Source organism: Hyperolius riggenbachi, chromosome 5, assembly GCF_040937935.1.
Source record: "Hyperolius riggenbachi isolate aHypRig1 chromosome 5, aHypRig1.pri, whole genome shotgun sequence".
Classification (NCBI taxonomy): Eukaryota; Metazoa; Chordata; class Amphibia; order Anura; family Hyperoliidae; genus Hyperolius; species Hyperolius riggenbachi.
In genome coordinates this window covers 167,445,888-167,457,441 of record NC_090650.1, presented here as the reverse complement: position 1 = coordinate 167,457,441, position 11,554 = coordinate 167,445,888, and the positions used below count along the sequence as shown (strand labels likewise).

The 11,554-nt window shown below is 43.2% G+C and overlaps 1 protein-coding gene across 1 annotated transcript in view; it reads right to left on the bottom strand.

Moving 5' to 3' along the window:
* Nucleotides 1–3,612: 3,612 nt before the first annotated feature.
* The window catches only part of LOC137519344 (protein C-mannosyl-transferase DPY19L1-like), a 1,198,743-nt gene continuing 1,190,801 nt past the window's right edge, over nucleotides 3,613–11,554 (bottom strand). The window contains exon 16 of the mRNA XM_068238294.1: nucleotides 3,613–3,789. Coding sequence (XP_068094395.1) covers nucleotides 3,636–3,789 — 154 coding nt within the window. The 3' untranslated portion in view covers nucleotides 3,613–3,635. The remainder of the gene's footprint in view (nucleotides 3,790–11,554) is intronic.

Genomic DNA, 11,554 nt, shown 5'->3' with positions numbered 1-11,554 from the left:
TTTAGAGTTCTCTTAACAAATTGGTAAATAACGTCATTAAACTTGGATGACTTGATCCATAGGGGATCTCCGCTCACACAATATGTTCCCCTTGAAAGATCAACCATATCGGAAAAACAATTATGAAAATGTACCTTGAGGGCCCTTTTCCACCAGCGCAAACTGCTGAATCGCAAAAACGCAAACCGCTAGCGATTTTACAATCGCTACGGTTTGCTTTTTAACATAGGAATCGCGGTAGGTCATTTCCACTACCGCGATTCGTTTTTGTCGGGAACGCGAACGCGCGGCGGAGCGATATTTGCCGCGATTTTGCTATGCAGTGCATAGCATAGCAAAATCGCGTCCGCGAACGTCGGGGAATCGCCGCTAATTGCGATTCAGCAATCGCTAGCGTTCAGCGTGAACGCTAGCGATTGCTAGTGGAAAAGGGCCCTTAATGTGTCCTTAGACATTATGTTAAAAAAACAACCCTTTCCTTCAGCCACCGGAACTATCGGTTTGGCTTCAGGCCGGATCTTTTGAATGGTAGCCTCGCATTCTGTGTTATTGAGCCAGCAGGCTTCTTCACTAAATTTGACTTGCCCCGGCAAACACAGGTACCTCTGTGAGAATTGCCCGTATGAGGACAACTCTCCTTGTTTCACCTCCCTGTCTAGCACCAAAAAATGTTGACCTCTCAGGTCACGGTGTAAGACATGTGTTGAGGTGGGAACTAAGGAAGTGGCGGTGCCTAAAGAAGTGTTGCACCCTTTCCATTTGTTCACCCAAAAATCTCGAAGCTTCCATGCAAAAGATCCTTCTCCAGAAATATCGATAAACCTCTCCTTGTTCAATGTAAAGGTCCCTGATTCGATCCCGGGTTTCGGCACCACTGTTATAAATCACCTTTTGCTCCGGCACCAGCAAACTCATCAGCAAGAGTTGCAAACACGACTCATCACAGCAAGCAAGAGATAGACTTTCTTAGGAATCTTCAAAGTTTGATGGAGTTTATTAAGTACACAGATATACAGATACTCATCTCTACATGTCGTTACAGCTTAGCGAAGCAATCGTTCTTTAAGTCCATTTGCGTTACAAGCTCTTGACTAACCTTCCTCCTGAATGTTAGTCAGTTATCTTCTTATGTCTATTCTAAGTAACATCTAGACTAACTATGTACAGCATACATTATATCAGAGTACATATAGAAAGGAAATCATTAGGGGTTCCAGTCAGCATATAGAGAGCATGAAAGTAGGAATAAGAGTGCGCTCCGTCGGCCAATCCGGCCCTTTAATACTGACTAGGAAAGAGTTAAATGTGACCTCATCTTAGCCATCCCCCAGACCCGACTATTGGCTGAGACCCCTCGTGGTGTCATAATACCCACCTCCTCGAGTAATATTTAATGATGCCTTTCACTTACTTACAAGAATGTTGTATTTTGTAAATATGGCCTATGTTGATTGTTCTCGTAGTCTATATGTCTGGGGCAGTGTAGGCCTGAGGCCTTCCTTCAGGAACATGTTCTCAGTATCTGCTTGTATCATCTGCTTCAAGCAGACACTGAGATGCTTCTGCCTGCATCACGAGAAACTCTATTTTAAAGGGATATTCTGCGAACAAGCCTTTTACCTAAAACTCAGTCCAAATAACTGAGGCCTACTTCAATTATAACACAGCTAAGTGCGGTGGCTTGGGGAGTCAGTGAGCCCTATCAATGGTGAGCTCTAAATCTGAGGTTTCTGGGAGAACCGATTTAGCAAGATCTTTCAAGTATCACTTAAGATCTGACTGTTGGATTTGTTCAGGTATACCCCTGAATTTCAAATTGTTGCAGCGATTCCTGTCTTCCAGATCTGATGATTTGGCTTTCAGCCATTTTATATCTGCAGAGTTAGCAGCTGAAGAGTCTACCATCACATTGTGTTCTGTAATGAGCTCTCCTATCTTATCTTCCATCGTGTTTACTCTATTCCCCAGAGAGGCAATTTCAGTGTGTAAGCCTGCTGTTAAGGATGAGAACTCTGCCATCAGTGATGAGCGGAAAGTTAGTAAGATTTCTTTCATAAAAGTGGTTTCTTATGCGGGGAAGGCCTCCATTGCTAACAGGGTATTGTCTGCCTGAGGTGAAGCCTGGGGTGTTCCGCTTACCGTGTCACCAGAGTCCCTTCTGAGCCTGGACTTTGCAGGGCTGCCGGTAGGAGAGGGGTCAGGTTCTTGCTGATCAGCGTGGTCAGTGTCTGCAGTGTTTTCTCCGCCACCTTGGAGGCTGTTCAAGCGGCATGCATGTCCCCATCGTGTTTCCGTGCCATCTTGGGCTCACTCAGTGTGGCATGGCTGAAAGAAGTCTGTCACCTTGCGCGGCTGCGGCGGTGTCTGCCTCCGTCTTTTGGTTGTGTTGGTCTCCAGCACCAACTCCTCCGCTGGCTGCATCTCAAAAGGACGCTGAGTAAAGTAGCTTTGGGCCCCTGATCCTTCTCTCTAGCGAGAGCCGGGCTAAAGCAAGTCCGTCTCTTCCCGTGCGGAAGCCACGACCCCCACCTTTTCTTTTTTTAAACATCTGCAAAGTGGTGCCTTTAAATAAGTGCTGTACCCCTCTTCCTACACATACATCATCTGCTTCTTGGTAAGCAACCTTCCATGTCTGCAGCAGTTCCTCCGCTAGTGGGGGGGGGGGGGGGGGGGGGTAGGGCATCCACATTTTTGCAAGGAGGTCCAGTGATTTCTCGTTACGCCCCTGCGCATTATGTGTATTTTGTGGGAAACACTGCTGCAGTGCATGTATTTTTCAGGGCACACTGCGGCATTATGTATTTTGTGGGCACATTGCCACATTATGTGTATTTTGTGGTAACATTGCTGCATTACACGTATTTTGTGGGGAACACAGCCACATTATGTGTATTTTGTGGGGTAACACTGCCAAATTTTGTGTATTTTATGGAAAAATGCTGCCACATTAGGTGTATTTTGGAGTAAACACTGCCACATTATGTGTATTTTAGGGGAAACGCAGCCAAATTATGTGTTTTGCTGTCTGAGGGGGACTGCTTGCTGTTCCTGGGCCTGTGTTGCTTAGTGCCAAAGAGTACTGGCTGCTGTCATTTGCTGTTTGTAGGTGGAGGGGAACGCTGTCTATTTACCATAAGGATCACTTAGCCTAAGGTTGTTTTAGAAGAATACTCAGGCCCACTGACTTCGCTTTACACTGTTACATAACAGTTAGCTTCAACCACATCCTGTGATGGCCACACCCATTTTTCACTGCGGTTCGTGGAGGTCTGGCCCTTTGGTCAAACTTAAGAACTTGATGTGCCCCTTGAATCAAAAAGCTTACCCACCCCTGCTCTATGGGATCCAGAGGGATGCAAAGGCGTGTGGGTTTTTTTTGTGTCGCTTTAAGTTTACTTTATTGATGGGTACTCATGATATCCAAGCTAGCCAGCTGAAAATAAATGTATATTTATTTTTTCATCAAATAAAACAATTACATTTGTTTCAATAAGAATGTTATGTATTTATTTTTTGTATCAACAAAGACTTGCATAGAATTGTTTATGTTACAAAATATCAGAATCTGATGCCTGTAAAATTAATTTACATCTAGTTTAAAACACAGCAGTGTTCAATGAAAGCATATTTTTTATTTAAATGGCAACTTTTAACACTTTATAAACATTATTTTCAAAAACAGTAACAAAGTGTGGCAAGGACTCCTTAGCCAAAATTCTACACAGTGGGGTCTTCCGAGCATTGGATGGATCTTCAATATCCCAGATCTCTGACATAGTGCATCCAGTCCTACAAGAGGCATACAGTTTTATTAACAAAAAATATAGCTTGTGAGATTACAAATATATGACACTAGATAACAATTATACTGTATAACAGTATGTTGTATGTATTACATAACTTATGTTCTAATAAAAATGAATTTATTTACATAGTTATTGGGGTTGGAAAAAGACATACGTCCATCGAGTTCAACCAGAAAATGATATTTTATACTGTATTCATTATACAAGATGCAGATGCCCTTTTTAAAAAAATATAAAATTAATAGTCAAATCCTACAAAGACCTGTAACAATTAATAAAATGTTCCTCCGATAATTTTTTTTTATGTAATCTATAAAATAAATTTTAAAGAAGAACTGTAGTGAAAATGACATAATAAAATTGCTTATTGTTTACAATATTCATTTATACATTATTTAGTTTTCCTCTCCCCGAAAATTCTGAAATCTGTCACTCAGGGTACGTTTCCACTTGAGCAGCGCGATTTGCTCGCGGAAACCGCGTCAACGAATCCGCATGCGGTTGCGGATTCGTTGACGTTTCCATGCGGATTTTCACGCAGAATCGCCCGCGGTTTTAACGACGCGATTTTAACCATGTCAATGCCGGCAAGCATTGACATGGGTTTTTAGACGAAATCGCACGCGGAAACGCCGGGAAAACCGCAAGACTAAAGAGCTTGCGGTTTTCCTATTTAGTTACATTACGGCTCTGCTGTGCAGATTTTTTCTGCATAGCGAGCCGCACAGAATTCCTGACAAGTGGAAACAGCGCCATCCACTTGTATTGGTTGAGCGAATCTGCATGCAGGAAACGCATGCAGATTCGCTCGAGTGGAAACGAGCCCTCACTGGTGGTGACATCTTTAGTTCTGCCAGGTGATCTGTGCGGAATGTTCGTTTCTGAGAGTTCTATGCATAGGAGCTTGCTGGGTAACCTGTAACTCTGAGTGCTTTAAGTCCTACCCCATAGAGCCACATTAATCCATGCCATGCACTGATGAGGATCAACCAATCCAAAACCGTCTGTTTGCATGTTAGATTATTGTGACTCTGTACAATTAACAAGCTGACACATCATTGCATTCCAGCGGTTCTGGAGGGGTATTTACAGGGACAACAAAGGATGATTTGCATATTCAGCAGTGATGCATCATGGGAGATATCATATGTTCACTCCAATCTGAATAATCGCAAATACCTTCTGTTTTAAAGGAGTCATCAGGGCAAATATAGTAAAATGAGTGGTACTTACAGGAGGCTTCCTCCAACCCCAAGCTCCCAGGACCTCCCTAGCCGCAGCTCTGCCCGCAGCCATTCGCTGGAGCTCCGACCCGGTCCCCGGCGATGACGTCAGAGCGACCTGGAGGTCGCTCTACTGCGCCTGCGCGATCGGCACTGTCAATCACCGCCACGTGGGCCGGAGCGGAAGCAAACTTTTGATATGTGCAGGAGGGAGATAATGCTTGCTTGGCTGTTGGAAAAAGCATTTTTTTTGTCCACAATGTAATAAGGTTCACGGACAGAAAACTGTCAGGACCATGGTGCACACTGGAGCAGGGTTTCACTACAATGTCAGCCATACAGACCCCCTGGTGATCTATTTGAGAAAAGGTGAAGAATTTTCATGGGAAAGGGGATATTGGTTACTTATTAAGGTCAAGTTCAACTGTAGGTTAACATTCATCTTTAAGCGTCTAACAAAAAAACTAGGCAACAAAAGTATCAGTAAACTTAATACATCTATTTCTACTCATGTCCACTTTAAATCTTCTACTTTAAAGGACAACTGAAGTGTGAGAGCGATGGAGGCTGCCATATTTATTTCGTTTTAAGCAATACCAGTTGCCTGGCGATCCTGCTGATCCTCTGCCTTTAATACTTTTAGCCATAGCCTGTGAACAAGCATGCAGCAGATCAGGTGTTTCTGACATGATTGGCAGATCTAACAAGATTAGCTGCATGCTTGTTTCTGGTGTGATTCAAACACCATTGCAGCCATAATAGCTCAGCAGGGCTGCCAGGAAACTGGTATTGTTCAAAAGGAGATAAATATGGCAGACTCCATATTCTTCTCACTTCAAGTTGCCCTTTAAATTCAGATCCAAAAGATCATTTAACTTCTATACAATAAGCAGGAAAAGTTATCTTGCAATCGACAAATGCAGTTTAACCACTTAACTTAACTTTTTCCTCCCTAAAAAACCAGGGACGGAGAAATCCGTACCTTCTGCGCTACCGCCGCTGTCCGCGCTCCCGCCACTCGTGCGCGCGCTCCCACCGCTCGTACACGCCGCCGCCCGCTCGCCCGGAGATCAATGAACGGGAAAATCCATTCTTCTATTAGAAACAGCGCGATAATTGTGATCTTCTCAGCCTCGTACTGCTTCCTGTAAGCGTCCTTCCAGACGCTTACAGGTCGCATGTAAACAAACACACTGTGGCCATCTTGTGGCCAAATAGTAAAACTACACCCTAAAGCATTTTACATATATAAACACATTACATTTACACAATAAATTAACTCATTACCTCCCACACTCCCCAATTTATTTATTTTTGTAATTAAAAAAAAAAATACAATAAAAAAAAACATAAATAGTTACCTTAGGGACTGAACTTTTTAAATATTTATGTCAAGAGGGTATAACACTGTTACTTTATAAACTGCGGGCTTGTAATTAGGGATGGATGCAAAACTGAAAAAAATGCACCTTTATTTCCAAATAAAAGTTTGTCGCCAAACATTGTGATAGGGACATAATTTAAACGGTTTTATAACCGGGACAAATGGGCAAATACATTTCATGGGTTTTAATTACAGTAGCATGCATTATTTAAAAATTATAATGGCCGAAAACTGAAAAATAATGATTTTTTTCCCACATTTTTTCCTATTTTCCCATTAAAACACATTTAGAATAAAATAATTCTTGGCATAATGTCCCATCTAAAGAAAGCCTAATTGGTGGCAAAAAAAAACAAGATATAGTTCATTTCATTGCGATAAGTAATAATAAAGTTATAGACGAATGAATGGAAGGAGCGCTGAAAGGTGAAAATTGCTCTGGTGTTCAAGGGGTAAAACCCCTCAGTGGTGAAGTGGTTAAGATAATTGATGTCTAATTTCTCAACATATTCTGTACATAAACATGGTATTGATTTTTATATGTAAAAACATGTTGATTGAATGAGAAAGGCAGGGGCAAACCCAGGATTTTCAAGGGGGGGATTCCTGAAAGGTCTCCTTCAGCTACGCACAATACAGTATAATAATAATTCCTGTCCGACCGATTGGCAATGGGATCAATCAAGAGCAGTTTGGATACAGATAATAATGAGGACAGCCAACATTGGTAATGAAGGGGAAAGTGAAGCATTCACACAGCAGGGCACAGGGCTGGGAGCATACCCTAATCTGTTAAGTTCCCCAGAGCTGCTCAATGCTCTGTACACATGCTGCTGCTACATCCAAAGTCAACTGTAGCAGGGAAAGAAAGGGGGCAGTGCAGGGTGTTGCAGGATGCCTGCAGATATTTTGGTGTCTCAACTTGCACCGGACCGGCCCTGGTCTGAAGGGGGATTCTGGGCAGCTGTAATCTCCCCCTGCGTTTGCCTATGAAGAGTGCGCAAAACAAGTAAGGGGACGGGGTTCCGATGCCAGACACCCTTGTAAATTCACACAGTGTCCATTAGCTGATACCCAAAAAATGGTTTTTGGGGGGTATTTTGGGGATCTGTGGAGCCGTGAGTTAATCGTACAGGGATGAACTGGCAACGAAATGTCTATATCTGAGATCTGAGACTGAGACCCTATAAGGATTTGAATCCTTATGTAAAAGCACTAGATCAGGCTTTCTCAACCGGGGTTCCCTGGAACCCCAGGGTTCCTCGAGTACTCTGCAAGGGTTCCTTGGCATTTTCCCCCATCGTGGGGGTAGTATAATAGAGCACATTATAATAGGTGATACTTCAACAAGAAGCACTAAATTGAGGGGTCAGGAGACAGTATAATGAGTGGTAGTGTAATAGGGGTAGTGAAATAAACAGCCACACATACTTTTAAAGACTATGCCTCCTCCAAAATAAATACAGGGGTTCCTCGAGATCAAAAAATAGTTTGCAGGGGTTCCCTGATATCCCAAAGTTATTTGCAGGGTTCCTACAGGGTAGAAATGTTGAGAAAGGTTGCACTAGATCATAGGAATGAACTTGACGTGGCATCCATGTCTTACCAGTGAATCACAAAATGAAAGGAATACTATCGATCTATGCATTTATTTTTAAATGCTGTATGTTGTAGCACACATTAGGACAAGTACTAGGAGCAATTTGATTCCTCACACAGCTGTTCCTCTCAGCTGTAAAATCCTCTGTCAGTTTTAGATAAAAAATGTATCTCATACTGACAGCTCCCAGAGGGCTAGACCATGTCTCTGCACAGGGGAGCTACTATCAACTCCTCAGTTTATAGTTTAATTATCACCTTGCTGAAAATCTTATTGATATGGTGGTAAGGGGTTAAAGATTCTAGCAATGTGTGTTTATTATCTTTGCTTCTCTTGACTGATAAAGATACTAATAACGCTAATTGTAAACAGTGGTCTTCCCTTCTCAGCAGCTTGTAAAGTGGATGCAGCCTGGAGTGAATCATCATCACAAGCAGGCAGCCAGTTTGAGTGTAAACACAGATTAGTGTTATAGCTAGTTATACTCCAGCAATATTACAGCTCATTTAGTTACCTGTTACCACCTCAGATCAGCCTATTTCTCCTCATGTCTTCTGCATGCTGTGAGTGACACAGTGAAATATATTTAAGCTGTGTGAGAAATAATTTTTAAAGCAGGGATAGAGGGAGACCTGGGTGAATAAATAAAGTGCCCCTAGCACTAGTGGTAATGTGTACACCAATATAGAGTATTAAAAAAAAAAACGTTGTTTCAATCGATTCCTTCAAGTGTGGAAATTTGTGGCTACCTTGATTTGAAACCTTTAGGGCGCGTTCTCACTAAGGCAGTGCAGTGCAGTATTTTTACCGCACCCCACCGCAGGGCAATAAAAGGCAATGGGGACTTTCATTCTGACATGGTGTGGCGCAATACAACGGAAGTGACGTTTTTGCAGCATTCCCGATGCTAGAGCAGAACGTTACCGTGCGGTTCTGCGGTGACCTGTGGCGACGTGTGACGGACTGGAAGTCATGTAAATTCATGGTGACACGTGTGTGTAAACATTCCACAAGTTTTACGTGTCACACATGCACAGAAGTGTATTTTAACAATACGCTTCCATGCAGATGATCGCTATAGCCACAGGAAATGAGCATCACTTCCTGCTTGGCCAGCTGCTAGACTGGGATTACCACATACTATTGCGGTAATCCCCGAAGGCATGTTTTTTGGCGGTGTGGTGTGGATGTGATCATATGTTGTAAATGTCATTTTCTAATCGAATAAGTTATGCATCCGCATGCCCTACCTTGCCAGTGTCATTTCACTACTGTTTTTTCTGCATATTAATCCATGAACTGAATTATATGTAAGGATGCTAGTATGGCTTCTACCAAACTTTTCTATCCTGCAACCTAATCTAACCCAAGGTGACATGTATCCACAAGGCTGAAAAGAAGTACACACATTTTTTTATTGTGTAGTCTGCACTATATGACTGCAGCGTTCAAACAATACAGGGTATTTAGCATATTACTCCTTCCATGCTACTGATGCAATTTAACCTTGATCCATAACATGGACATATGTGGACTATTTGAGTGAATATTCACTACAGTAGCCAGGGACGGATTTACAGCTCAGGAGCCTATAGGCACAGAAGTTCTGGCGCCCTAAACTCTGCCCCTCAGCTGAAGCCACATCCCAAATCACACCCCCTTTTCTTAAGAAATAAAACCACACATGGTAATGCAGATATTACTAAAGACAAGCAGAGAATACCGACATGCAAATAATACAAATCCCAAGGAAATGTGACTAATAAACACACAAATATTGTGATATATAGTTTTTAATAAAGCTTAAAGCTATGCATCCACGTCACAATTTTCCGAGCACCGAACTGTCGTTTCCGCGATATCGTGACGTGGGTACAGTCGCACAACCACACAACTGTCACTAAACATTGCGCCGCAATGACGACCGTCATGACTGATCAGATCTTTAGGATCCCTGACAACCCCCATACAAAGTACCGTGATCGCTTAAAGTCTTGGTCGCGCCCGACGTGTAACATCGCGTGACGTTGTGCATAACCGCCAGCAGGAAGAGGCATCGCCTAACGACCCTTGTCAAGGGACATCGCTGGCCCCGTCGGGTGGTGAGTACGGAGGTTAACTTCTGTGCCCCCCCCTTCCACCCGAACAACCCCTGGCCTATAAAAAACCCTCCCCCCAGGCAGACTGTGGCCTGGGACATAACCACTCTATACCCACCCCTCACCACATAGAGCATGTCTTTTTAACACTAAGGGCCCGTTTCCAGCAGGGACAAATCTGTTCTAAATCCACAGTTTCCCTGCATGCAAGTCAGACGGGGGAACACTGCCTACTGAGTCAGTGGGTTTCCCCTCCGAATCACCTGGCATTGCGATTCCCGACCGCATGCTGCAGTTTCCCGCAGCATGCTTCCTAATACCTATAGCTATTGCCCAACTAAGCGATTCAGCTGAGGCTTCACAGCTGCACAGGTACTGTGTCCCATTATGAAACATACCTGGAAACCCAAGTGGAAATGGGCCCTACACACACACACACTGTACACACACATACTGTACCCACAGACACAGTACACATTGTACAGACGGACACACATTGTACACACGGACACACACTGTACACACACACACACTGTACACATATATCCACAGTACACACACACACAGACAGACACAGTACACACAAACTACAGACACACAGACACTACAGACACATACTATAAACACACACTACAGACACGTAGGGCTCGATTCACTAAACCGTCATAACCCACATCACATCTAGCGTTTTTGCAATCATGAATTTTTGGGCGCAATCGCAAACATTTGCGCGCATAAATTCTCGATTGCGTGCAAAAACGCTAGCGCGGCCGTGATATGAGTTATCACGGTTTAGTGAATCAAGCCCATAATATGAACACAGACACTATACATTCCGGGCCAAAAGTTTTGAGACTGTCAAAAATATCAGTTTTCACAAAGTTTGCTGCTAAACTGTTTTTAGATCTTTGTTTCAGTTGTTTATGTGATGTACTGAAATATAATTATAAGCACTTTTCAAAGGCGTATAATATGTTTCAAAGACTTTTATTGACAATTACATGAGATGTATGCAAAGAGTCAGTATTTGCAGTGTTGGTCCTTCTTTTTTAGAACCTCTGCAATTCGACTTTAGAGATGGCCCGAACGGTTCGCATGCGAACTTATTCGCACGAACATCGCAGGTTTGCATTCGCGATCGAACGCAAACTTTATGCGAGTTCAACCCGCCCCCTATACTACATCATTGGGCTAAACTTTGAATCTCTACATCACAGTCAGCAGACACATGGAAGTCAATCAGGCTACACTCCCTCCTGGAGCCCCCCCCCCCCCCCCCCCTTTATAAAAGGCAGCAGCATCGGCCATATTCTCACTCAGTCTGCTCAGATATTCGGGAGAAGAGGGAGAGACATTGGAGACAAGATAGGGAAAGCTTAGTAAGGCTGTTTTTAGGCTTATTAGCTTGCTCCTTGCTGATACTTATTGCTAAAAAGCACCAC